The sequence below is a fragment of the Athene cunicularia genome (assembly GCF_003259725.1).
Source record: "Athene cunicularia isolate RWA chromosome 3 unlocalized genomic scaffold, athCun1 chr3_part1, whole genome shotgun sequence".
NCBI lineage: Eukaryota > Metazoa > Chordata > Aves > Strigiformes > Strigidae > Athene > Athene cunicularia.
This window is the reverse complement of record NW_020799097.1, coordinates 113,337,302-113,364,377: the sequence shown is the minus strand read 5'-3', so window position 1 is coordinate 113,364,377 and position 27,076 is coordinate 113,337,302. Positions and strand designations below refer to the sequence as shown.

General features: G+C 47.3%; 2 protein-coding genes across 6 annotated transcripts in view; both read left to right on the top strand.

Annotated features, from left to right (window-relative positions):
* The window catches only part of TTBK1 (tau tubulin kinase 1), a 126,073-nt gene extending 117,841 nt beyond the window's left edge, over nucleotides 1-8,232 (top strand). For all 5 annotated transcript variants that reach the window (XM_026846215.1, XM_026846217.1, XM_026846214.1 and 2 more), the window contains 2 exons: nucleotides 2,728-4,316; nucleotides 5,434-8,232. In XM_026846215.1, the coding sequence (XP_026702016.1) occupies nucleotides 2,728-4,316; nucleotides 5,434-5,860 (2,016 nt within the window). In that variant the 3' untranslated portion in view covers nucleotides 5,861-8,232. The remainder of the gene's footprint in view (nucleotides 1-2,727; nucleotides 4,317-5,433) is intronic.
* A 14,496-nt stretch (nucleotides 8,233-22,728) lies between these two features.
* The window catches only part of LOC113477984 (solute carrier family 22 member 7-like), a 19,611-nt gene continuing 15,263 nt past the window's right edge, over nucleotides 22,729-27,076 (top strand). Inside the window, 2 exon segments of the mRNA XM_026844677.1 lie at nucleotides 22,729-24,017; nucleotides 24,020-24,327. Coding sequence (XP_026700478.1) covers nucleotides 23,957-24,017; nucleotides 24,020-24,327 — 369 coding nt within the window. The 5' untranslated portion in view covers nucleotides 22,729-23,956.

Below are 27,076 nucleotides of genomic sequence, written 5' to 3'. Positions count from 1 at the left end.
AGCTTCAGGTGATGACAGTAATGAAGATAAGAAAATATGCATTAAAATAATATTTGACCCAAGGGACATTTCAACTAAGTTTCTTTTAGTTAGGTTTGTAAGTAACGTCTGTCCTCCATTTTTTTTTGGCATATTTATGCTCTTTGGATTTTCTCCATGGTGCATTTACAGTGGCAAAACAACCACAGTCTCGGGTTGCTTTAAGGAATGCATTCTGGCAATTTTGGGGTACTGCATGCAAGATGTTAAGCAGTCCAAGTCTCACAAAGATAGACAGAAGCCAAGCAATCACTGTTGTGCTTAGGGTGCAGTGTCCATGCAGGAAAATACATGGGGAAAATGAAATGACAGACAGAAAGGCTAAATACCACAAGGAATTTGTACAGTCAGAGATGGAAGTACGTGGAGGAAAGAAAGATATCCAGAGCATGACTCAGTGACAGCAAAGGGGCACCAGAGCAGAAGGAAAGAACCGTTATTTTTATTACAGCAACATCATGCTGTCCAGCTTCATGTCATGCCTTATTGCTTAGTGCAATCTCATCTCAGAAAAACTTGCGAGAGAAAGAGCTGTTGAGGAAATGGGTTGCTGGAGACAGGGCTGCTGGAGGGACAGACTGCATGGCACAGACATCATAACTCTGGCCTTTATAGGATGTGCTCTGCAGGACTAGGTTCAGTTCTTCTTGACCAGAAAGCATATGAAATGACACAGGCTCCTAATAGCTGAGAGGAGATTTGAAGGTTTACATATGCAAAGAGAAACCAGTGGTCCTCCAACTGTACCGTCAACCACAGCATCAAGAAAATGGGATGGAGTAGCAGGTAGAGTCTTGTTGGGGATTGGGTACTCTTTCCAGTGGGAGGCTCAGCACAAGGCAAGGTGTTGGTCAGGGTTTCTTTACCAGTCCTACTGGGGAAGTATGTCTGTTTAATTAGGACTCCAGGGATTGCACTGCAGGTGTATTTCTTAGGAAAACCAAATCCAGCCAACAGGCAGAATCCAACCTTAAGCTGCTGAATGGAATAATTTCCAAGAAATGCCTGAGGGAGGAAGCCAAGTGGGTAATTTCCTTTGCAAAGTGTGCTAAGTCCCTCTTACCAGTCCAAGTTCCTGATATAAAATCTGTCATCCTGATACAAAAGGTAGAATGGGTCCGTGAAAGCCCAAATCAGGCTAATACAGGGCCAGGCTTCAGCTTTAATGGAAGAAAAGAAGCAGCTTTGGACTCCAGAGGCATTGCCAAAACCAGCCTGTGTTTTAATTTATATGAAAAAAAATATTAAACGGATGGCAACTTATCACCATGCATAACAGCTTGGTGCTGCCCACTAATCTATTTGAAATATCCGTGTTACACATGAGCATAAAGATCCTACATTTTTCAGGCATACTAATGGGGCAGTTGCTCTGCACAGAATAACATGCGGATTTTCAGCACAATTTGAAATTATGTCATTGGACTCAAAAGCTATTAAGGTTTTTTTCATCCCGTAGAGACAAAAAGATCAGTTCCCATAGCCAGGTGAATGTGCTAGCTGTTGGCAGCTCTGTAGCCCACATAGTTAAATGGGTGCTTGTTTAGTAGTGTATCCTAAACATCCTCTGACACTGTCAAATGCTGCTTAAAAACGGAAGGTTTTGGAGCCCTTCTGGTCATGACTAGGACTTTTAAAAGGTAACAGGTGATGCATTATTGACCGGTTGAGTTTATGGAGAGGCTTTCTTTTTCCAGCCCTTTTAATAGAAAGAAGGATGACCTAAATGTTTTTTTTAAAAACCCATTTTGCAGAGTGGTGCTGTTGTGGCTTTCATTTACAACCAATTGTTAATTAAGGCCAAACTTTGATGGGTGCTTTCTATTTATTTGGCCCTTTTTTGCTTGTTTGGTCAAGTGTGTGTATGTGAGCGTGAGCTGCTGCTTTTCTGTTAGTATTATATATTTGCAGTCATGTCACAGCCTACTCCTGGCACCTTACAGGCAGTCTCTCTGCCACAGACTGCTGCTCAACAAACACTGCCTCCACCAACTGCTCTGTCCTCCCGTTGCTTTTAATGGTTTAATGCAGACACCCCAGAGTCTCATAATGATACTTTATATGTCAGCTTTCATGATGTACTTGATGTACTTTAGTGAAAACAGAAGACGACAGAATTAGGAGTTGCTGGAGGGACATGGGAGCAGAAGGGAGGGATGAATAGCACAGCAGGGGCACACAGGAACCCTACAAGGGTCATTGCCCCAAGGACAATGTTAGATGGTACTGGAAAGTGATCAGGAAATTTATCTAGCCCAGAGGGGACCCTTGAGTTGAATGTGGCCTTGGCATAAAAGGGAGTTCCTCAATGGTTCCAGTAAGGAAGGAGTGAATATGTAAATATATCAATACTGAAATATAGAAATGCTGAAGAAGATTGGGAAACATTAAAAAAATCCTGAGGAATTACTTGCAAGCAGCTCTTTTAGATCCAGGTTAAAGACTGCTGCAAAGGAAATCCTTTGGCACATTCTTTTTCCTTCATTGATAAGTATCTGTGAATCTTTCCTTTCTAAGGTTTGCTCGAATCAAATGATGGAGTGATCACTGCTCAGGCACTATTTTGGAAGGGGGATGGACTAGGTGCTTTCCACTGATGCTTCCCACTGCTGCTGATCCTGATGCTTCTGTGTCAGTGTTATGTCTGAATACTAACCCTTTTCTTTTATCACATCTATCTTCTTGCAGGCATATATGCTGAAGTCATTTGAAATGAATGGTCTACCCAAGGTGGTGCCTTTAAGTTTGCCTTATCAAGACTTCAGAAAAGACATGTCAGACTACCGGGAAAAGCCTAAGGTATCCCAGCGGATAAAGAAAGTTGATTTCTCAAATATTGTCTTGACTGCTCCTTGCAAACCTCTGGAACCTTATCTGGAAATGAATGGAAAAGAGGAGGAGGAAGAAGATGAGGAAGAAGATGAGGAGGAGGAAGATGAGGAGGAGGAGGCAGAGGAGGAAGGGGATGAGATTGACATGCACAGTGGTTCCAGCAGCGACCTGAGTCAAAAAAGCACAGAGCGCAGCCAGGAGTGTGCACCATCCACGCTGCTGGCTGATGACCAGAAGGGATCCAAGGGTCGAGCGTCCACTGCTGATGGGGATCTGGAGCTGGAGGAAGGCTCAAAAACACTAGTGCTGTTTTCACCAGGTGATCTGAAAAAGTCTCCAGTGACTGCAGACTTGGCTCCAGAAGTTGATCTGGGCACTCTTGCTGCACTGACACCTCAGAGTGAGAGGCCACAGCCTATGGGTAGCCAACTGGATGTATCTGAGCCAGGGACCCTGTCCTCAGTCCTTAAATCTGAACCAAAGCCTCCCGTGGCAGTGGCTACAGCTTCCTCCCCCTTTACCAAAGTTGAGCGCACATTTGTTCATATTGCTGAAAAGACCCACTTAAATGTCATGTCTTCTAGTGGCCAGCTGATGAGGCATGAGGAATACTGCCCTCCGGGCCAGTTTGAGGAGGTCATTATCGAAGAAGAGCTGGAGGACAACCTGGTGCTGGTGGAGAATGGAAGCATACATTCAGGGCTAGAAGGGGCAGAGACAGAGAGCTGTGCACTCTCAGCTAATCACATTGAAACCACCTCAGAGACAGTGGGGGAACAGCTGGCCCTTCCCAATGGTGTAGCAAAGCCTCCCGAGGACAAGCTGGAGCTCTCCAACAAAGTGGCGCTCTCGCTGGATTTGGAAGAGCCAGGCAAGATGGTTGCAAGGGAGCCTGACCTTGAGAAGACAGCATCAGTGGCAGAACACCTTAAGCGAGCAGACACTCTCCTCAACACACCACAGCAGGGCCCCAGGAGACCTCTGGGCTCCAGGTACAGAAGTCGGATACCCATTCTGTTCTCTGAAGAGGACACTGGCTCAGACCTTTCAACTTCACTCTCGGCCAAAGAGAGGCTTTATAAGAGGGCAAAGCAACCTGACTTGGCTCGCCTAGTGATGGAGAAGAGGCAAAACCGCCTCCTTCGGCTGACCTCAGGGGCCTCCTCCTCAGCATCCTCCAGTGATGAGAGGCGGCGAGCCTCAGAAACCCTGTCAGCCACTGGTTCTGAGGAGGACACCCATGACTCTGATGACTCCATCCCAAGGAAGGTGGGGAAGGAGAAGGCTACCCTCCTGGGGAAAGAAGAGAGACCCATAAGCACAAAGAGCAGAATTCCTCGGCCCATCACACCAGTGAAAACACTGCTAGAGGTGGCAAAGTCTGAGAGCTCCATGGCCGTCACAGTGCTATGTAGCTCCCCACAGGATGCGGCTGTTGCCTACAGGTAAGACTGGAACGGTGAGCAATGCAAAATGTTGGACTTCTTAAGAGGCGCAGCCCAGGCTTTGCTTACCTCCCCCTGCTTTACCCTTTACTTGGCTTGAATGCCTGGTCCATCCCTGTTTCCTACAGTCATTTCAGCTCAGTGGGGTGTGAAATTCCCACTTCTCTGTCTTCTTTGGCTCAGTCTGGTCAAAGGGCCAAGCCCCTCTTCACTTGCCCTGACTTTAAGGCCTTCTTCCCTTCCATGAGCTCTTTCATTTGGTCTGATCCTGATAACAGCAGATTCCTCTGGTGCTGAACTCTCAGTTTTACAGCACGCTCAGCACAGCCGTGACTCTGAAGGGACACTTGGCCTGTCTATTGTGATTAGAGCTGCAAGGGCTGAGAGGTTGCCAGTTGTAATTGCCTCAGAAGATGGCCAGCCTGCGAAGAGCTGGAGAGAGAGAGGTGCCCACTCATGGGCTTTGGAGTGACCTGCAACAGTGTGGGCCACCTCCATGTGGTCTGAGTTCCCTGCACATCCCTCTGCCTTGACTTTTTTGGAGGTACCTGGCTATCTATCAGATAAGCACAGAGATGTATGTGGAGGTGGAACTTCTGAATTCACCAGTGTTTGGCTTTTCTGCCTGGCCTTAGGGCTGGGGGTCCAGCCCAGGAGCAGAGCTGCTGCTTTGGCGCTGCTGTTTTGGAGATGTGGCGTGAAAGGAGGGGCTCCCTGTGGGTTGGTTTATCTTCCAGCAGAGTTACTGTCAGAGGCCAACTGGTGCGATCCATCTCATACCCACATTCCCAGATTGTATATCCTGCCTGGAAGGTTGCTGCATCCATGCTGCATGTTAAGAAGAGTCCCAGATATGTGCTAGCAGCCAAACCATGCCTGCACATTGTCCCAGAGGGTTCTGGAGGATCAGGGCAAACACTTACTACTTAACAGCATCAGGAGTTACAGGATGGTGTTCAAACCTATGTCCCATCTTGTTCACAGCATTCTGGTGCTGGACACTCCTTGTAATTGACCAAGCAACATTCATACCAAGCAACAATCATTCAAACCTGACAGGATCCCAGAGCTCCTTGCAGAAATTCCCCTTCATCCTCCCTCTTCTCTTCCCCTGCAGGCTTCAGGCACAGAGACCAGCTGGAAGTGTCCCAAATGAGTGCCGAACAACGCAGATACAAAGTCGGCTTCCTCCTTCACTGAACTCCACTTCTTTTCCTCCACGAAGCAGCTCATGGAGGTCCAGCTGTGCATCCCCTTGGAGCCCTGTCCTTCCTTCAAGAAACCCCAGTGCTTCCCCCAGAAGCCAGCTGCCCCCTCGGAGGGAAAGTCCTTCTCCCTGCCGACAGCATAAGCCAGGGACTGCTCTTCAGCGAGTTCCTCCTTCCGCCCGACCTCAGCCCCCAGCTCAGGCCCTGGAGCCAACAGGAGATTCCCTGCCCTCTCCTGGTGTGGCCAAAAAACGACAAAGAGGAAAAACCCAGACTCAGAGTCCGGCAACCAAAGGAAAGCAGGTGTCCCTGGAAAGTAAGGCAGCTGCCAGATAATGATCTTTTTCTGCCAACCCAACAGACTGGGTAACTTCTGCATATAGTATACACTTGAGATGCTGCAGCACAGCCTTTCATGCTGGACCCACGAGTCTATAGCAGTAGCTGTACTTCAATGCTTCACTCACTCTCACCCCACACTGTCGTGATCAGCTCCCGCAGGCCTGAGAGCCTCTGAGCCACGGAGCCTTCTTCAAGGGAGACATCCAGCCCGCAGCTCATGCTTGCTAACGCAGAGCACTAGCAGTGACCCAGGCAGCCTGCCTAGTGCCTGACCCTCCTCCCTCCCCAGGCATTCCCCTCTCTCTGTTAGCAATACCAGTTGCCAACACTGACCCTGGCTTTGGAAAGAGGAGCAAAGGTGACAAGAGCAAGGCCTGCTGGAGGGGAAGGCTCCTGTCCTGCAGGCAGCTCCCTCCTCTCTCCTTGGTGGGAAAACACCAGCCATGGCTACCACCATCTACCTGAGTGTTGGCTCGACTCTTGCCACCTGTGTTAGCAAGGGATTGCCACCAGCTTAGCAAAGAGGGATGGGTGTGTCATTGTGTGCTAAGAGCGGGGGCAGGGTGAAGGGGTCTCTCCTTTCCAGAGATGCCTCTGCAAGCGGGAATGGGAGGCAGGCAGGCCTTGCTGGATGTCCTACAGAGGGAGCCATCTGGCATTGCTGCTCAGTGACACTGCTGCTCTTGCAGCAGATGCCTGTGTGGTGGGTATTTAGATGGAAGTAAGGATGTATTGCTGGGAGATCAAGAGTGCTTGCTAATTGATGTAGAAGGGAGCACACTGCAGCCGCTTCTGTCTCAAATACCCAACTGTGATCTGTGGAGACCACATCTCCCAGCATGGGTGGTTCCTCTCAGCCTGAGTGCAGTTGGTGCCACAGACCCATACTCCACCAAACACAGCTCCATCCTGAAGATGTGAATAGTCACTGGATGCCTTTAGCTCGGGTGCCCCTTGCACCTAAATTCCTTGTGCTTTATTGTCACGCTCTTGGTGTTTGTGAATTTTGACACTGTGGTTGAAAGGTCCCCTCCATGGCAGGGTGAGAAATTATTATCCTGTAGTATACTCAAAAGCTGCTGCTTTGCAAGGAGAGGTTTGCTGGCATGCCGTGGGTACCTTGTGCATTTCTATCTGAGAGTACAGTGGGTTGAGTTGTGGAGGTCGGGTCTTAGTGCTCAGCTCTTCCACATGTTGTGTGAGAGAACTAACAATGTGAATGTACAAGCAAGGGCTGTGCTCTTCAGGTAATGTTATCAGAGCAGAAGCTTAGCACTCAGATAGAACTGAATCAACCAACTTTTTAGCCCCCAGACTAATTAGGAAGGTTTGAAAATGAAAGCCGGGAGGGCTGATACCTGTCTGAGCTTGATGAGATCTTGAAGTAGTCACAAAATTTTCCCCTCACCTCACAGGGGGAAACATTCCAGACCCAAGTACTTCGGGCTTCACACCACTGTCATGCTTTGTATGAGGGAGAACAAAAATACAGCTGCTCTGTACACCCATTCCTGCAGCTGCAACTAGCTGCAAGTATTTACTATTTGCAGACAACAAAGCTTGACAGAGGAATCTGGACAGTAATAACCTCGATTCATTTGAACATAGACACAAACAGTCACACTGATGGCCATCAAGTCCAAGGAATCCTGAAGCTGTTCACATCTATATAACCTGTTCTGGAGAGGAGCATGAGAGCTGTGAGGGAGAACGGGCTACTCTGTAGAGATCTGAACAGGGAAATGTCTGGAAATAGCTGACAGGAATTACCTCTTCATATGACAGTCTCAGTGTTGCCAATGCTAAGAATTTATTTCATCTATCTCTGTTAGCTGTTTTCCATTGATGTTCACCCTCGCAGAGTAAGAAGCATAGCTTCTTGTCTAAAAACACGCCCTCATCTTTGCAGAGAAGCACTGGAGACTCCAAGGTCAGGTTGTGGTTTGATGGACTAAGCTGATGTTGCCACCAAAAGCAGCGGTCCCTCCACCTTCCAGCTGCTTTGTTGCACTATCCCACCCCCTTAATGCTGGGGCAGCTATTTGGTGAAGTGGCTGGAAATGCTGATCCAGCATGACACCAAGCGCTCTGGTTTGGTTTTCATCTGGTTCAGTTCATCAATCTGGGTCAGCATTTGGTCACTCAACAGAAGTGCAGGAAGGAGAGGACAGAGAGTATGACCACTTCTGGTGGCATTATAACTTCATGTATGTTTGAAGTTCGGGTCAAACTACAACCTATATATGCCCTGCATGTTCAGAAACTTGTAGTGTGTGGTGGCGTCAACATGCTGGAGGGAAGGGATGCCTTTCAGAGAGACCTTGACAGGTTTCTTTCCTGTGAGGTGGTGAGGCCCTGGCACAGGTTGCCCAGAGCAGCTGTGGCTGCCCCCTCCCTGGCAGTGTTCAAGGCCAGGCTGGACGGGGCTGTGAGCAACCTGATCTATGGAAGGTGTCCCTGCCCGTGGCAGGGGTTTGGGGCTGGATGATCTTTGAGGTCTCCCCCAACCCAAACCATTCTATGATTCTATGAAACTAGAAAACAGAATAAAGCCAAACAGAGATTCTTTCCAAAAATATAAATCATAATGGCACTGCTATTAATTTGTTGGGGGACTATTCATTTTAGAGTGCTCAGATGGTAAGAATTTGTTGTGAAGCCTTTACCAGATGCTCCATCCAGGTCTTAGATGCACATGCCAAAGATGACATTGAAAGAGCTTGGAAAGAGGGCTACAGGACTATTAACAGGGTTAGCAAACCTGCCTTATCATGGGAGGCCAGTAAAGCACAATCAATGTATTTGTTCAAGAGAAGGTTTAAAGGAGTGTTTTCCATGGCCCAGCTATACCCCTGTCAGGCAAGGAAGCTCCAGGGCAGAGGTTTTCCTTCTGGCACATGAAAGCAGGGAAGATGGAGTAGCCAAGAATGGCAGATGAAATAATCAGGCAAGCTTTTAGTTGTGAAGCAACTGCCCAGTGAAATCTTTCACAGGAATTTGGGGACTTACTAAAAGGTTTTCTGAGAACCTAGCTGTCTTCTAAGCAGTCTTCCTACCATAACCCAACCACAAGTGGCAGGAGGATGCTGGTGACACTAATGTATCATCTCTCTTTGTGGTGCACTAGATTCCTGGTCCTGCCAGAGACATGCTGAAGCTGTCACGTGTTGGAGAGCCACCAGACGTGTCCTGCAGGTTTCAGAAAGCCAGTGAAATGTCCAGCACAGAAAATAACAGCCATTCCCAGTGCTGTCTGACAGGGTGCAGCGGGGTCCATGGAGATCTGGGACTGGCATGAGTCTCCCTGTGGTTGTGCTACCAGTCTTCTTGCCCCAGCACAGCCCTGCTTTCCAGCTGTCCCTGGCACAGAGGGGAGCAGGGGAGTGCATCAACAGCATCGTGCTCCCCTACTTGTTTTGGGTGAGAGTGGGCTGCACCATCAGATGCAATGGCAGTGAAAGTTGGCTGCCTGCAGCAATGCTTTCTCCCCAGAGACCTTGTGCAGGAGCTGCTGGGCACTGTCCCTGAAAGCTTTCTAAGGGTCATTCCTGCAAGGTTTAACTGTCCCTATATCCCACAGGTTTGGGTCTCCGGATCTGCTCCTCTTCCCAGTGGCAAGTGGTGCTGTGATCTTGGCTGGATATGATCTTGCCTTCACTGGAGTTATTTTTACAGGAGCTTTGGTGCTGGGCTCTTCCAGTCAAGTAGCTATCAAGAATTTGCTAACAAGAGATGGTCCCCAGAGCCACGTTTTGCTGACAGAGCCAGTCACAGGGCACAGCCTGGCCCAGGCATGCTCATAAGCCACGTGCTGCAGGAGGTGATGGCTTGAGCCCTTTTTCAGGTGTCAGCAGAGGGACTCAGAAAAGGCCCTTCCATGCAGGGGCTCTTGATCACCTCCCTGCCTCTGATTTTCAAGGTTCTTCCCTTCAACTGCTCAATAGCAAGTGTGACCCCAGGGTATTCCTGTCACTGGGGTGCTCAGCACACCTGGTTGCAGAAGTTCCCCATTCCTCTTGTGTGCCTCTGGAAGGGTTTTCTGGCAGGCAGGTAGACCAGCAGTGATGCTTTCTGCTAGTGTTACTGTGAAAGCAGCCCTACAAAAGGGTCAACAACTCCTCTGGCTCCTCTCATCCTCTCTTCTTCCTCCACACTTGGAAGGGTGCCTGCCACAATTGGAGCAAACACAGGAGATCACATCTGGGGGCACTGAGTGGATGAGGCCTGTGATCCTCACTTAGGTGGTTGAGGGATGCCAGACGATCCAGTCTGGCATGGCAGGACATAGTGGACTGTCACATCCCAGAAAGGTGGGAGAGGCAAGACCTGCTGTTCTCTGCCATGAAACATGGTGTGCAAGCTATCAAGCCTCAAGGACACAGAGGGCTGCTCAAACACTGCTGTTGTGTGTGCCTGCATCCTTGCTTCACTGCAAAGAAGAGTAGATTGACAAGATCAAGCTGACCAGAGCAGAGGAATAATACCGAAAACTGTTTGGGGTCAGGGGAGGAGAAGCAGCCTTCTCAGAACTTTTCCATGTTTGCAGAAATTTCTAGGAACAGCTACATGGTTCCCCATTGGTACTTTTGCTGCAGGGTCTATCCTGGCCTGCAGATGGTTGTGCCTGTGTGCGTTCTGAGGGGACTCCTAGGACAGGCTGCCACTGTGCCTGCATCCATGCATATGTGTGCATGGGTGGTAAGAACAGATGAGACTTGTTCAGGGAGCATTGTGGGGCGCTGTGTGTGTTGGGAGCATAAGTGTCTTTGGGACCATAAGATACAGCAACAGTCTGCTGAGAGTCTTTGCTTTGCTGGAGTCTGCAAAGGTCCTACCTGCTTTCTTGTCTGCCAGCTGAGAACACGGCACACTGGCTGGTAAAAATGAGTCAAAGGCTGCTGTCTGTCCAGGAGATGCTTGCAAAGAAACAGGGATACAGAGGGGGGACGTGCCAAGTAGCAAATCTGAAAGTTCTCAGCGCTAAGAAGAGAGCAGAGGGAGCAAAAGAACCGATGGCACCAGTCAGACTAATGCTGTGAAGGGTCTGAACACATAGATGGAGCTGCTTAACTGATTAATCTCATTGGCAGCACAAACACTTCTGTTTGTCTTAGTGCAAAAGGTGTTTCAAGTAGCAGACATCTCTGAGGCAGTTGTGCTTGGAATTTGTGAGAGGCAGGAGACTTTGCTTGCCCTTTCTAAGTAAATAATATTATAAAATATATATTATTATAACAATATAATATAAGTAGTGCACATTATATATAGTAGCTAAAGGTTGAAAAGGCTCCTGCTACCTTCAGAGAAGTGCCCTGATGCTATGTGACTTCTGATGTGTACAAGACTGACTGCTGTGTGCAGTGGGTGTAGATGGAGGAACAGACTACCACTCTACTAAAGTGCATGTGAGCTGTGAAGCTCCACTTGCTGGAGCACGAACCAGCGGCAAAACACCCCAGCTGGGATGGTTGGCAGCCATTATGCTTGCCATCAGAGTTGTAATAGCTGCAGATGGATCAGGGTCTGGAGAGCCCCTGCTCACATGGCTGCCCTTGACTAACACAAGCATGGTTTGTTTGCTAGTGAAACTCTTCAATCCAAAGCAAGTTGTTGGGGCAATAAAATCTTTGATGTTTCTCCTTTCAAAACACAGAGGTGTTTTCTGAGAGTAGATCCTCCGTAAAGAAGATGGCTAAGTATCTATTGACAGCCTGAGCAGCTCCAGTAGCAGCTTGATGGTCCCTTAGCACACTACTTTCTTCTCTGTATAGTTTACTGACCCATGGCATGATCCTGCCACTCTTCCATGTGCACAGACACTGATGGCCACCTAAGGCCTTGCCCCACACATCAGTCAACTACAGTTAAATTAATCACGTGAACACAGTAAAAGTCCCATTGTGGACATAATGGGTTTGGTATCAAATGAGTTCCTCCTGGCTTACTTGAAACATGCATGTGCTCCAGCAGTGCTAGGCAGGTTTCACAAAGCACATGGAGACTACCCGGGAGTTTGCAACCATCTTTGGTTCCATCTGTTTGTCAGCTGCTCCAACAGGCACACACAAGGGAGAGAGCTTGGGCTCCTCTTCAGGCCCTTTCCTCTTGCAATGCGTGCCTGTACCACTGATACTGTGTGGGTGCCCGTGGGCTCCCGAGGTCCTTCCCAGAACCCTGAGTGGTTGTTTTGCTCTACCTCAGCCTGTTGCTGTGCTCCAAGGGGCTGGGACCATGCTGTTAGTAAAAGCAGAGCCAGCTGACATTAAGTCAGGTTGGCAGCACCTCGGTGAGCTTGGTCGGTATCTTTGTGAGGCCAGAGAATAGTCCTGGTTTCAGGCTGTGGTGAGCTGTACAGCCAGAATCCCATGAAATCACAGTGATTTGTACACCATAGATCTCCCGTCCCCTCATTCCTAATATACCTCCTCTAGCGGATCTTGTCTTCAAACTCCTGACTCCCTGCAGGTCAGTCTCTCTCTGGCTGGCGACCTGAAGCCCTCCTGGAATTCTGCAAAGCCTGAGGCAGATTTGGCCAGAAACCTACACAACAGGCCCTGCACTGTGCAGGCTGGTGCTCCAGGTTATAAGGAGGAACATTATCCCTTTTATTTCTGGAGCTGCAAATCACAGAATCAGAATCACAGAATCATTCAGGTTGGAAAAGACCCTTTGGATCATCGAGTCCAACCATCAGCCCTACTCTACAGAATTCTCCCCTACACCATATACCCCAGTATCTCATCTAAACGACCCTTAAAGACATCCAGGGACGGTGACCATCTTCCTGGGCAGCCTGTTCCACGTTCCAAATGTCTGGAAAGCATGTTTAAAGTACACGCTGATGCCCTCAGTGCTAAAAGGAGGAAGGGTGCTACCACAGCAAATCCAGAGATGGGTTCCTGGTAGGGACCAAGGTGGGAACTCCTGCTTTCAGCTCCCAAACCAGAGGGGGCTGCAGGGGTGAGATCTCTGCTTTGGCGAAGGTACTGCTGGGCTGGTATCAGCATGGGGCTTGCCATGCCCTGGCTTGTCTCTGCCCTGAGTGCAAGAAGGTCTGATACAGAGGCAAGGGCTGACATTTACTCAGTAACTGAGTAAATTTGGCTGCTGGGGTGCAAGGCAGTAGCTCTCAGACCATCACCTGCAGATGGTGTGATGAGATCTGCAGGACATGGGGGTTTAGGCAAGGAGTCCAGGCATAACAGTGTGTGTGAAAAACAGTGTCAGCAACACTGCTGTGCTATGGGACCTGGGCTGCTTCTTCTCTAGACAGGAATTGGAGCTGGAAATGCAGATAATTTTGTATATCTCCTTTTAACATGATAGCATGTGACTCTACACTCAGACATTGTATCTGGTGCACCAACGTCGTTTTCCTTCACCTCTGGCAGTTTGGTGAAGTCTTTTGGTCTGGAGACAGGACTTGCGCTCCTTGGTACTGCCTGCCTGGAAATGCAACTGGGTCCCAAGGCTAAACCTCTCTACATATCTTCTTTGCATTCTTTAGGAAAGCAGCTGGAGAATGTTTACACAATTCAAACAGAATGTACAACACCAACCGAGGAACCACAATCTGGTTCAACTGCATGGCAAATTTCTTGGCCATAAAATCTGGCATGCACACAGAGGCCCTGTCTGTGTACAGATCCACCTGGCATTTGTCATAACTTCAGATCACGTCTTAAAAAAAAATAAATGATGATGCCACTTCTTGTTCATATCAGACACAGTTGTCATTAGATTTGTTATTAAGAGGGGATTCTTGATCATGCCATTAAAAGCCTGTCTACCTTTTCATTGGTGTCTTCTCCCATTTATTGGTGTTGCCACAGGTGTGCCACCTGAATTGCTGGCAAGGGACCTTGGCTACAATTGTGCTTGGGTTTCATTCCAGCTGCGTCGCAGCTGTGGCCCCCGTTCATTCTCGGAAACCTGCAGATCTGTGCTCCAGGTTGCCATAAAATGTCCCCACAATGTACATTTTTTCCTACATCATAACAACTCACTTGGCTGCAGCCAACCCCAAAACACATGCTGGCAAGGACCAGGAGAATTCCCTTGTTTCAATATGAGCATCAGTGATTCAGCTCCTGCCTTGTGCATGTAAAAGGGTATGCAAAAGCTCAAAGCTGTCTTATTTGCTGGTAGCCTTTCCCTGTGCCACAGTGGTAATGCTGGCTCTCTCCTCTGCTGTGGCTTTTGATTCATGCAAGCAAGTGAGGTCAGAGGAACATGGAAGAATGCACCAGAGCGGAGCTGTTGGTGTTCATGCAAGCATTTCTGCACCATAGATGTGTTCCTTCACCATTAATTTTGTTCACAACCATACTGCAGGCAGCAGGCTCAGCTCTCCACTTCCAAAGCAGCATCTGTCAGACAGCAAAGCCTGCTTTTTTAACAAAAACCCTGATGCTCTTAGTGTAGAAGCCTAGATGCCACAGCTGAGTAATGTTTGTGCAGTTGTTTGCAAGACCCATGACTGGCTGGTCCATGCAGTCTAGCTGGGACCTGCCCTGGGGGATCTTCACTGAACTCCAGAGCTGGCCAGGGACAATGTTTTACACGACTGGACTCTTGCTCTTCTGCTTTATACGGTCTTCCCAATTTGAGCACTACTGGGGTCATTACAATATTTCACTGGCCCCATCTGTACTCTGTGCTGAGACCAGCCAGCTGGGGCTGCAGTTGGACCTGCACATTAATATGCTGGAAGTGGAGCAGAAGCAAACCAGTAACTTGGCATTATTTAACTTTTAATACTCTCTGATGGCTGACATTTAAACTGAGGACAGCTCCTACAACAGTCATGTCACCATGTGCAAGTCGTTTAGGGGCTATCGTGTGCAGACAACATCCAGGTATGTGTAATACCGTTTCTTACATAGCTTTGGGAAAGGGTGGTGGAAGAGGGAACAGGGCAGCTATGAAGGACCATTTTCATCAGTTGGTAAATTCATACCCCTTCACCACCTTCACTTGAGCAACTTCACTGAGCACTCTGCAGGCAGGATTAGATACAGCTTACAGGCAGAGAGACGTCATTTGTAGCCTGATGCAGGTAGTACAGGGCTCAAACATGTTACTTGGCTAAACATAAACTCTGGCAAGTGGTGTCACCTGCTGTGGCTTTGTGAAAGAGGCCTATTCTCTTGTTGCTCAGTTGCCATCTCAGTTTCTCTGCTACTTTCTGTGAGGGTTTTGTCTGGGAGTCCCTGTGCTGCATGACGTGACCATCTCAACAATTTTACTTTTGCTTGTGTTTTTAGTTTTCCTCTCTGGCATTGCTTTAGATCACAGATTCTCTCATAACAGTCTTTCCCACAACCTAGAGACACTCTCATTAAACTTGAACCAGGGTTTGGCATCAAACGTGGTCCTTAGCTCCCAGAAGCCTAAACCCTGGACTGCAGGTTTTGAGTTGAACTAGCAAAATGAAGAGCTAAGACACCAATAAACACAAAGGCATTGATGCATCCTGTCCCCACTGAATGGGATGTGAACGCAGCTTGACACTACAGCCAACTTTTGAGTTTCCTTTGAGCTACCTTGTGTCTGATTCAGCTCATCTTGTGTATAGCTGTGCCCGTATTTCTATTCATGTGGCCCTGTTAATGTGATCAACACTAGCATATTTCACATGCAGCTTCAGTGGACTGGATTTCTCTGCTCAGCTGCGTAAAGTTCCCTTTCTTGTCTTACCAAAGGACATGCATTTACAGCTAACCAGACCAGAGTTTCAGAGGGATGGCAATCAGGGGATGGCAGATGGTACAAGGGAGGACACATCCTGGCAATGTCCAAATAATGACCATGTGGCCATTATCCAAGGATCTGAGAAGAGGAAGTAATAGTAAGAAAGATGAATTCTTGGGAGTTTCTCACAAATCCTGCTGGTAAGGTTGGACCCCAATATTCTTGAATGTAACAGCTGGTAGCTGTGATAGCATGGAGGTGATCATTTCCCACAGGAAGAGGCATTGCTATTTCACATGTTGGACTTAGACCAATTGTAGTGATTCTGTTCAGAGCATTTTACATTTCAGACTGTATGTCAAAAGACAGATTTTAATTCTGAGCACTCACTGTATTGGTGAGTTTGATGGGATTCAGAGCTGAAGAAGATGAACATGGAAACACTTCTAGTAGAGGAACAAAAACTATCAGGAGTTCATATTTGGAGGGAAGAGAGAAATCACTCCAGAAAGAGTTCCCTAGATTATTATATTTGAACATGACGCAAAGGACTTGAGTGCTTGCTTTGAAGTGGATCTTTTGGTGCCTTTTCTCCCAGGTGAGCATGCCAACATGAAGAGGACTTTGCACCTCTAGAACAATATCATTGCACCTCAAAAAGAAACTAAAATAAGGAAACTGAGAGCTTCTACATATGGAAGCATAACAATTAAGGGCTTTATAAATGGCTTTCCCTCCAGCTCACTGTGTGGTGAGGTCTTTCTTTTCATGCTCACTCTCACCAGTGTTTTCAAAGGGCTTCCTGGCTTGCAGCCAGCTATCTACAGTACAACCAAGTCCCATGAAAATGTCTCTTTAAGTCTCCTCTTGGATCCAGGAGCATGGCTGGTGTCTGCTTGCTGATCTCTGGTGATGCTTCAAGCTCCATCTGACAGGGGCTCTCCCTCCCTGCCCACACAACAGCACAGATCAGCCCCAGGCAGGCTCAGCTCTTCTTATGAATGATGCTCCCAGGAAACTCTCTCCCCATAGAGTCCCACTTGGCCATCCCCAAGGCATAAGGAGTGAGCATGAGGCTGACAGCAAGTGTCTTGGCAGTTGCACCATGATTCCCATTTCATTAACACATATCATAAAAGATACGGTAAATGCAATCCAATTAATAATGCAGATTTACTCACTGCTACAAAAAGTGAGCAAAGCAAGTCCATCAGCCACTGATATGGATCACAGGGATCAAGTGATAAAGAAATAAAGCAAGCAGAGTCAAAAGAAGAATTGGATTTTGCAAATATTCAGCTCCATGAATAAATAAAAAAATAGCAGCAAAAGAAAAGACCCAGGCAGGAATAAGTGGGGCCACTAGCCAGTGACCATGGTTAGGTATTAAAAATGATCTAAATATGGCTCAGATCACGGATTAAGATAGTGTTTGTGAGGCATTAATGCTCCCAGGCAGCAGCAGGAGAGATGGGGAGGACATGAAATTTAAATTCACTTTGTCCTAATTTCATGTCTGTGGTTGGGACTGAAATGCCTATTTGAAACATTTGAGTAAATGGCAACAACTACCGTCATCATGGTCTAACACACCAAATGAGTGCTTTGTCTGAAATTTCAGTTGATAAAAACCCAGAGGGTAAGTATATCATTTGTGTCAGTCAATGTGACTTTCTGGAAGCTGGCTTTGTTAGACAAATATGGTAGCTTCTGTTTCTTACATGGCATAGTTAATCATATACAGCATTTGACTCAGCATCCAAAACCACACTTATTTCCACATTTATACACTGAGCTGCATAGTTCACAGGTGAGAGCTACCAAACCCCCTGAGCTCCAGGACACAACTAAACCAAGCTGGGATAAAGTAGCCCATGGTAATACAATTAAGGAGCAATGAGGAACAGCAGAAAGCTTAGTCTCCTTTGGGTGCACCAGTCTCACAGCAGAAAACAATCAGCTCCTCTCAGCTTTAAAGAGCTGTGAAAAATTGGTGAGACTGAAGAAAAGAATAAAAAAAATAAGTGCTCCCTTGGAAAGATGTTCCTATGATGACAGATTTTATTCTTTCTCCTATAGCCAAAAGAAAACACAGTTGACTTTAGTGCATAACTGAATCCATAGAAAGAAATACTAGGATCTAAGAAGCTCCTTGAAGTCTGTGTCAGAAACAGGCAGACAAAATTTAAAGCTGATCAGTATTAACTGGAAAATTGAGAAATGTTTCAGAACTGCATTGACTGGCTGCCAGCAAAAGGGGTTGCCTGAGGGGCTTCATCACCCGCCCCTGGATGGTGAAATGAGAGGTCCTCTGGAAGGTGTGTTTGTCAGCTCCAAGGTGCCAGGTACAGTACCGGCTAAGACACTCTGCCTTTGTCAAGCGAGATGACAAGTGGAGAAAGAAACTAAAACAGGCTGCTCTTACTGGAACAGTTTCAGGAAATAAGAAGACAGGTTTGTAGGAGGAGGCGATATCTTTTCTTGGACCATCTAATATAGCTGGAACAAACAAAGAGGCTTTTGGGCACAGAGATCTTTCTTCTGCAGACCTGATGCAGCCACCTTGAGATAATTCAAGACAAGAAAAGCCCCAGTGCAGACATGGCAAGCCACAGAAGTGCCTCAGTGCTATAGGGGAACCCTGCATTGCAAGGAAATGCAGCTTCTGCTTGTTAGTCCTGGCTTTGCCTTCATCTACCCTCTAATGACAACTCTCAAAGGAGGCTCTGGAGTCAGCTACACCCAAGGACCACTGATGTGAAAAAGACTCCTTCAAGCCTGCAGCTTTGAGGAAGCTGCTAAAATGCACCTGGTTGCAGAAAGCACCTAGAGACCAACAGACACTTACAGCATTCCCCACAAGTTTCATCACTTACAAAACAGCTCAAAGACAAATGAAATAATGCATTTGAATCTAGCTGTTTAAATTCACTAATACATATTTAAAACACAGTGAGGTAAAGACTCAGATTTAAAAATAACAGGCTAAACTAGTCCAAAACCTTTCAGTATAATGTTCATAGGCTCATAGAATAATTAAGGCTGGAAGAGACCTTGGGAGATCTTTAGTCTAAGCCCCTGCTCAGAGCAGGGTCAGTGCTGGGGTCTCACCAGTTGCTCAGTAGAGTCGGGGGAGGCTGCACCTCTCCAAGGCTGGGGTGGAGATGCAGAGCACAACAGTCGCTAAGGACTTCATCCTACCCTGAAAGCAAACCAACCAAGCCACCCAATCAGGGCCTGTCACACAGCTGCCCATGGGGGATGCTGGCCGAAATGGAGCCATCACTGCAGACCCAGACGTGGCATCACCATGAGTGCTATTATAAATGCATGGACTGACAAGGATGAGGCAGGTTTGTCTGTGCTGTCAAGTGGCCACCAAGGTCTAATTTCATCAACGAATGGCCAAAAAAAAGGCCCAGCTACATGAGGTGCAGACCAAAACTCCACTCAGGTAGGGCTGATGATAGGAAGGAGTCCAGAAAGAGCTGTTGTTGGTGAGCACATCAGTGACGGATGTGCTGGGCATGGTGCAGGCAGCTCACAATCTTCCCTGCTCAGCCACCGCGTCTACAACCCCAGTGACTGCTTAAGGAGACATCTTGGAGCTGGAGGACACCAAGCTGGTGAGGGCAGGAAGAACATTTTTGAACAGCCAACATTGCCAAGGAAGGGCCACATGGTGTCTTGCACCGAAGAGCTCCCCACAGCCATATTCCCTGACTCTCTCTCAATGCCACATGCAGGACAGATGGGCAGGCAGATCAACAAGGGGTGCAAAGTTTTAATGCACGTCTCAGAAAATGCGGTGCAAAAAGAAATGAATTAAGGAGCTTCAGAAACTTGTGTACTGGGATGCCTATAAAAAAAAATGAACTGCATGTCAGTATTTACATACATGACATTACCCTCAGCAACTAGCTACATACTTGACAATACAACCTGTCTGCAGGCATATAAAATTACCTAAAAATAAAATCAGGTTGGAATTTTAACCCAAAGCATAGATGTAAATTGAAAGCTGTTAATAAGCATCCAATCTGGGACAATGCATCTAATAGGAGTTACAAAAACTGCATCCTCAGACAAGGAATAGGTTGGAGGCAAGAAGACCATCTGGAAAGTAATACTAGATAAATACCTTGTTCCTACACCCTTTCCCAGGCTTCTTGCTAGTGTTGGAGATGGAGTACTAGGTTAGTTTCTCATGGATTCAAGGGGTCAAAGCCTGAGTCGGTCCCTGCATTGCTGAAACGGCAAAGTGCAGAGGATCCCTACTCAAACACAGGGCAGAAAAACCAAAACTGAAGTTTTGGTTACCTGAGATAGGAGCTAGGGGAAGCTTAGCTTTCAATGAGAAGGTTGGTGGAAGGAAGGTAATTAGTGGAGAAAGGTGTTCGGTGCAAGAAGGCAAAGCAGTTCCAGTGCTGGAAGTCTGGTGCTGTATGGTGAAGGCAGCTCCCTTGGACACTCCGCAGCTTTTCTTTACTCCTTTTGGGGAGGAACCCATTGGGAATGGCCTGGGAAGGGGAGGGAGGCAGGACAGAGCTGTGGAGCTGCTGGGACATGATGACCACACAGCCATGTGAGCAGAGAAACACTGGCAGAGCAAGTGTTAGATCTCACTTCAACCACTAGTAATTACCTACAATTACTCCCTGCATGCAGTCTCCCTGCCTCCACTTTCAGTGGAAGAAAGTCTGTGACTGTGTGTACTTGCACTCCCACACTTTTATTATCTGCGCAGACTTTCCAAAAATAGTGTTCCAGACAGTGCTAAAGCCTGCTCCCAGCTCCCCAGGCAGAACTGCATGAATTTTGGAGTCAAACCCTGGCCCTTCAATTCAGATAGTGTGTCAGGGTCTCAAAGGCACTAACAGGTGTTAACTGCCCTGCACCTGCCACCCATGCACCTTCTGCTTGTGGCTCAGGACCTTCTTTAAGCTCAGACCTGGATCTCACATCCCTGTCTGAGCTGCCTTAGATGTGTCCCTGTGTCCTGCCCTGTCTGCTGCATAGACCTTGGACCTGCCTTGTATCCTTGTCTCCTGTCCCATCTCCTGACCCACACTGGGCTTCCTGGAGGGACCCCGGTCCTGGCTCACCCTCTCGCTGTGTCTGGGGCTGTTGATGGACCCTGTCCCCTCTCTGGCTCTACTGGCCATGCTGAGATCCCATGGGACTGTTGGGGAGGGCATGGCCAGTGCTGGAGACCCCCCCAGCTCCTGGCTCATCCCCTCCTTGTGCTGCTGAGTCAGTGGGTGCATGTCTTGAGCTCCCCAGCAATGTTTTGCTTCACACAGGATTATCTTCTGCAAGTGACAGTGATTTAATCAATGGTATCTCGCCCCAGAAAATAGTTGATCCTGCCTGGACTTCCCATTCCCGCTGTATCTTTCTTTCCCTGGCTGAAGGAGTAGTTTGGGTTTGCCCTACCCTCAGTAAAATGCAGCCTACTAACCTGGGCTAAATCTCTGCCCTGCTACAGTTTCCCAACAGCACTGGTGAGAGAAAAATGTAAAGAAAATAGTTCCATAGGATGATCATAGGAAAGGGCATAAGATAGGTCTGCAGGGTCTGGCTAGGGAAGAGACAGGATGCGAGTGCTGGCTATGGACCCATGATCACACATGGCAGAAGATGTGGAAGTGGTTCACGTTGTTTCACATTAAAGAAGGATTAATGTTTTTACTTCTGATAGGAAAAAAAAAACCCAACAACTTTGACAAGAACCAGTTTACTTAGAAAATAGTTGTCATTTGTTTGTGTAGCAGAGTAAAATGGCTGTGCACAAAACAACTGCAAGTAATGGAAAGTATAGGAGTCATGTGGCACCAAGTCAGAATGGCATAAAGTCACTTTCTTCTAACACCAAACAAAGATCTTCAGGAGCCCCAGGACCTCTTTGTTGGCTGCTCCTCTGCTTTTTTCAGCTAGGCTACAAATTCTGGTGCACTCTTGTCCTGCCAAGAGCATTTGGACACACCATTGCAGTATGGTGCACCTTACATTGATACGGCAGGCATCCTCAGCTGACTTTGGCCAACTTTGTAGCACCTCACTGTCCAAACTGCCTTTGCAAATAATAGAAAAAATGGAGAGTCCCTGTGTGTGGCACATCTCCCTCCTGCAGACATCCCGGCCTGCAATGAGCTGCAGTTAGATGGGGATACCTCTGCCCTCTGAGAGCAAGCTTAGTCTAGTTCATTGGCTCTGATGGACACGTATTTTCATGACAGTCAGGTGTGACTTAGAGGGGAGGAAGGATTTCAGGAGCTGCAGGTTTCCCATAGGAGAAAAATACCATTTAAACACCAACCTGCAACAACTGATCAGCTACTCTGCAGTGGTTGAGATACCCATGGGGTGGCTCTAATTGCTAAAGGAGCAAATCAACTCCCGCTCTACTTTCACCATCCAGCCCATTACAGCTCCACAAAAGGTGTTATGAAATTACTGCTGGAAACAGAAAAGCCAGCATGTTAGTGACTAACTCATTTAACAATCTTCCCTCTCAATGAGTAGTTGGCATCCCAGCAAGCAGAAAAAAAAAAAAAAATTGAAGAAGAAAAATGTACACATGTGAAGTAAAAAGTAAACTCTTCTTTCCAGCTTTATACGTGAAGGCAGCAGTAGAGGACTCTGCCCACTTGCACTGCTGCCAGGCAAGTCCAAGCTGTTTGAGTCAGGTCCTGGGTCTAATCAACAAAGTGGTGGGGCATAGTCAGTCACAGCATTTGTGCACATGGTGGTCATTAACTAAATCTGGTGACTGGTTAAATGAACATGTTTAGGTTAGAGGAATACCGCAATCACCTGATGCACATTCTAAGCAATTGCAGCAAGAACAGCAGAGCCCTGGAGTTGCAATGACCCGTAACCTCATTCCTAATGAGGAGACTAGAGCTGCTTTGGAGTTGAAATACACAACAGCATATCAGTGAGAGTTTCTGTTCCTCGCTCTTAGAAGACCAGTGATGAAGAAAAGCAATTTGTCCCTTAGTTCAAATTCAGCTTAAACTGTAACCCTAGAGGCACAGGGTTGTCAGATGTCCCCGCTTCACATCTGTACGCTTCCTTTATACTCATCCCAGCATGAACACTGAAATGGTTCATAGCAAAGACTGGGGCAGTGTATTAGTTGAAACATGGGTGACCAGGAATGCTGCTGAAAAGAGCTATTATTCTGCTCCCTGCCACCCTGGGATCAAAGCTTTTGCCCAGCAGCTGTGTGTTACAGAACTGCATGTTACACACCTTTGACGACCAGCCACCTTTAAGCCTCTCAGACGAACCATCCATTCTTGTTCTGCCGTGGCTCTGGCGTAATAAAGAGCATATTTTCTTGGTTAAGAGCATAAGAAGAGTGGAAATTCACATTAAAGACCCAGCTCTCCCGGAAAACCGCTCCCTGAAGCAGGCGGTGGAAGAACCATGGTGCAAGGCCCATGGTGGTGACAGCAGTACTTGTGGCCCTGTCAGGGGCTGCACACTCACCCAAAGGAGCTGTCACATCAGTCCCAGGACACACCAGCATGTGGCTGTGACCTTGCGGGAGTATGTCATGGCCCCTCACATGGCAAGCACAGCCTCTCTGCATGCCAGCATTGCAGCTCTCATCACCTCCTTGCACGTGTCCAGTGAAAGTGCTTTCCCAGGTGAAGAAAGGGACTTTGTGGGAAACATTTTCACTCTTTCCATCATTTGGAGGACACTGGCGATCAGGTAGCCCTCAACCTGCAGCCCACCATTTCTCCCAGAGTGCTCACCTCTCTGCATCCATCCACTCATCACTCTTCTCTTCTGGGCACCCTCTCACCCTCTCCATACTCCCAGCTCCCAGGTCATGACTTGAAACAAGCTATACTAAAAACCACTGATGCACAGCAACCAGGTTTTGGTGCCCCTGGGCATCCTTACACAGTGGGTCGGTCACCTCTGCTTTCTTGGGGGCCTGTTTTATGATCAAACTGGGCTGACTGGTGATCAGCTCACAGTGAACGGTTTGTTGTGCCTGATAAAATGCTGCATGGTACCCCCACACTAGAGATGACAGTGCTTTCATGGCACTCTTCCCACAGCCTCCTTTCCTAATGTGGATCTCCCTCTCAAAAACTGCAACAGGAGAAAGTAATTCTAAAAAGGGAAGGTGCCTTGTGCTGGGTCCACTTGAGATGAATGTGCTATGTGCACACAGGATAATTTCTTTGGCTCTACCCCAGATGGAGAGTTTCACTGTGACTTTTGACAACGTTTTATCAAGGTCTCAAAGTCCCACAAAGTGGCTGTATGAAAAGCCATGGGAAGTGGAGCTCCAAGGACAGAGACTGCTTTTCAAGCTCATATTGCTGCTCCTTGGTATTCAGGTGCTCTGAATGAGCAAACTCCACAGAAAAGATGATATTTGAAGATCTCTTGCTGGAAATCGGTGGCTTTGGCAGATTCCAGATTTTTATTTTGTTTGTCTCCCAAGAATCAACCTTCCCATGCATTTCCTGCTTCACAATTTTCTTGCTGCTACCCCATCTCACCACTGTGTAATTCCACACCAAGAGGCATTTGTGAACCTCACCATGGAGGAAGTTCTGCTCATCAGCATCCCCCAGGAGCCCAATGGCACTTTCAGCTCCTGTGAGATGTTCTCGCAGCCTCAGTTTCACCTGCTGCTCAGTTTCTCTCTGCAACCAGAAAACAATTCCATCATCCAGCACTGCCGGCACTGATGGGTCTATGGTCACTCACAGTTCACCTCCACCATCTCCACCCAGGTAATGCCTGGTCTGTGATCTAGGCAAAAATTAAATTAGCTCAGTGTTTTGAGGAGCAGATGGAGAAGGGTTTGCTGGGTGTACAGAGCCAGAGGGGAATCTTTGTATTCTAACCAGTAGAAAAACCAGCGGGTTTAGAGATTTCCTAGGATGGGGAAGCTCTCTGAAGCTCTAACTTAGAAGCCAACACTTTTTAAAAAATTATTATTATTATTATTATTATTATTATTATTATTATTATTATTATTATTACAAGCATCTTGCTTAGATTGATAGTTAGAAGACAACATTTCTCATTATAAGCATCTTAATTTCACCAGGTTACACAGATTGAAAGAGGGGGATGGGGGGAGACACACATTGATACAGAGAAATGATTACTTGTTTTGAGATTTATTTACTTATTTAAAGCAATTTATAGTATTACATATAGTATTTTTTTTAAATATTGCTAAGAATCCTGCTTGCCCAGACTGTTCTGTGGAATTTTACCAAGGACTACAATGTTCAGCAAAATATTATGCTTTTGTCCTTGAGGAACAGGTGGCTCTAACTAGTTGGAATTTTGCTAATGAGTAAAGATAGCCATATACGAATGGTAGAAGTTCTATTGGTTCTCTTAGATAAGATAAAAAGTAAGCCGTCTGAAAAACACTCTTGTTATTCAAGAAATTGGCCAAGAGAATCTGCGCATGTTCTGGAGAAAAAACCAAAGTGAGAAAGACTACAAGCCTTCCTCCCAAAGACGCCCCTCAGGAGGCAATGCGCAGGGGCAAAGAGAACATCAACTGCTGACACCAGCCTTTCTAACCCAGCCCTACTCATGCATATGTGTGTTTGTGTTACGTAATCCAATGAATATGGATATCCACACTCTGTAAATTTTGGTAAAATGTGCGGTGGGTGTGCAAGCTTTGTGGAGAGATCCCCTTGCACCCTGGCGCCGGAGTAAACATACCTGCTGTATAACTCTGTTTGAGTTGTGGAGTCTTTTTTCTGCGAATCAGTTTGGCACCCCAGATGGGACCCTCTCTGTGCAGCTGCAGGAGAGCCTCCCTCGCTCTGCCAGTCTTCACAGGGACAGACAAGGACCATCCATTGGCTGCGGATCAGGTATGTGGGAGAAAGGGGAGACCTGTAAGTCGTAAGGAGATGTTCTGCGTGAGGTGAAGAGCCGTTGTGCTCCCCCTGGGTTTGGGGTGTGAGTCCCCAAGTAGTGTGGTTGTGTGGTTGTGGGCCCGTGGTGACAGAGTGGTTTTGACACTCCGACCACATTGGTATCCTGGGTCGACTTGGGTACTCCTAGTGTGGTGTTGCGGGAGTGGTGTGCCATTGCTGTGATACCATCAAATGTAAAATCTAGTACTGTTTATAATAATTTAGTCGATATCGATCAGGTTTGGATTTGTGGTAAATGATAAATGGCAAATGGCTCATGGCATATGATTTGTGCTTTTGGCTTTGATTTATGATTTCTATGATTTAGCAATTGTTGTAATTAGTGTTTCAATGTTTGCAATATTTGTCATTTTATGTTGTGTGAGTAATGAGCGCGAGGGGCCTCTGTGTGGTTGTGTGATTGTTTCGCGGGTGTGTGAGGCGCAGCCCAGCTGCAGCTGCGCAGTGCGGAGTTCTCTGACCCACGGGTCCGTTATCTCGCCTGGGAAGCAGCCGGAGAGGAACGGGGCGCAGAGCAGACTCTTACCAGTGTGGGGGGAGTGCAGGACGAGTGAACATTCCTTAGTGCTGAGCCCCAGTGCCCTCCTGCTGAGTCATCGGTGCTGCTGTTTGTTCGCTCAGTGTTCTAAGTGTCACAAGTGAAATAATTCCTCTAGCAGGAGGCAGTAATTCTGTGGTTGTTGTCTTGAATTTAGGTGCGTACTCTGTGGGCAGAGAGCACCTTTGTACCATCTGCCTGAGGGGGATATTGTCAGCTTAATCAGGTAGTGTGTTAAGGTCGAGTAGACGAGATGGGAAGCGGCCAGAGTGGGGGAATAGTTAGAAAGATCAAAAAGAGCCCCCTGGGCTGCATTGTAAAACACTGGAAGGAGATAGGGAGACCTCCAGGCACAAGTGCAAATAAGATGACCTTAATGAAGTATTGCAATCAGTAGTGGCCCCTATATAAATTGGATGAGGGGGAGAAATGGCCCCTTAATGGGACCTTGAATTAGAGCACCCTGCTGCAATTGACGCTGTTTTTAAGGAGGCAAGGAAAGTGGGATGAAGTCTCCTATGCAGACATGTTTTTCACCCTCCGAGACCATCTTGAATATCAGATAGACCGTGGCCTGGCACCCCCACGAGATCCACTAGTGCTGGCTGGAAAGAGAAAATAAGAAGGAAGGGAAAAAAAGAAAGGGGCAGAAATATTTACCAGAGTACTATAAACCACCGGTAGGAAGCTGGGAGGAGGAGGGTGAAAGTTTGGAGGAGCCAGAGCCAGGCTCCCCCCCCACTCACAGCCCCATATCGGAGACAGACGGGAGAAGCGGTGGTGGTGCCGGCTCCTCTGAGAGAGGCCGTAGGGCTGGATGGGGCCCTGTTAGAATAAAAGTCCCCTTCACTTCCTTAGATCTTGAAACTTGGAGAAATACAGCGAAGGGGTACCGAGATGACCCTGTTAAGGTGACTAGGCATTTTCAGTTTCTGATAAAACAACATGATCCGGATGGGAGTGATATACAATTATTATTCAACAGAAACTGAAAAACAATTAATATTAAAAACAGCCCAAGATCTGGCTACC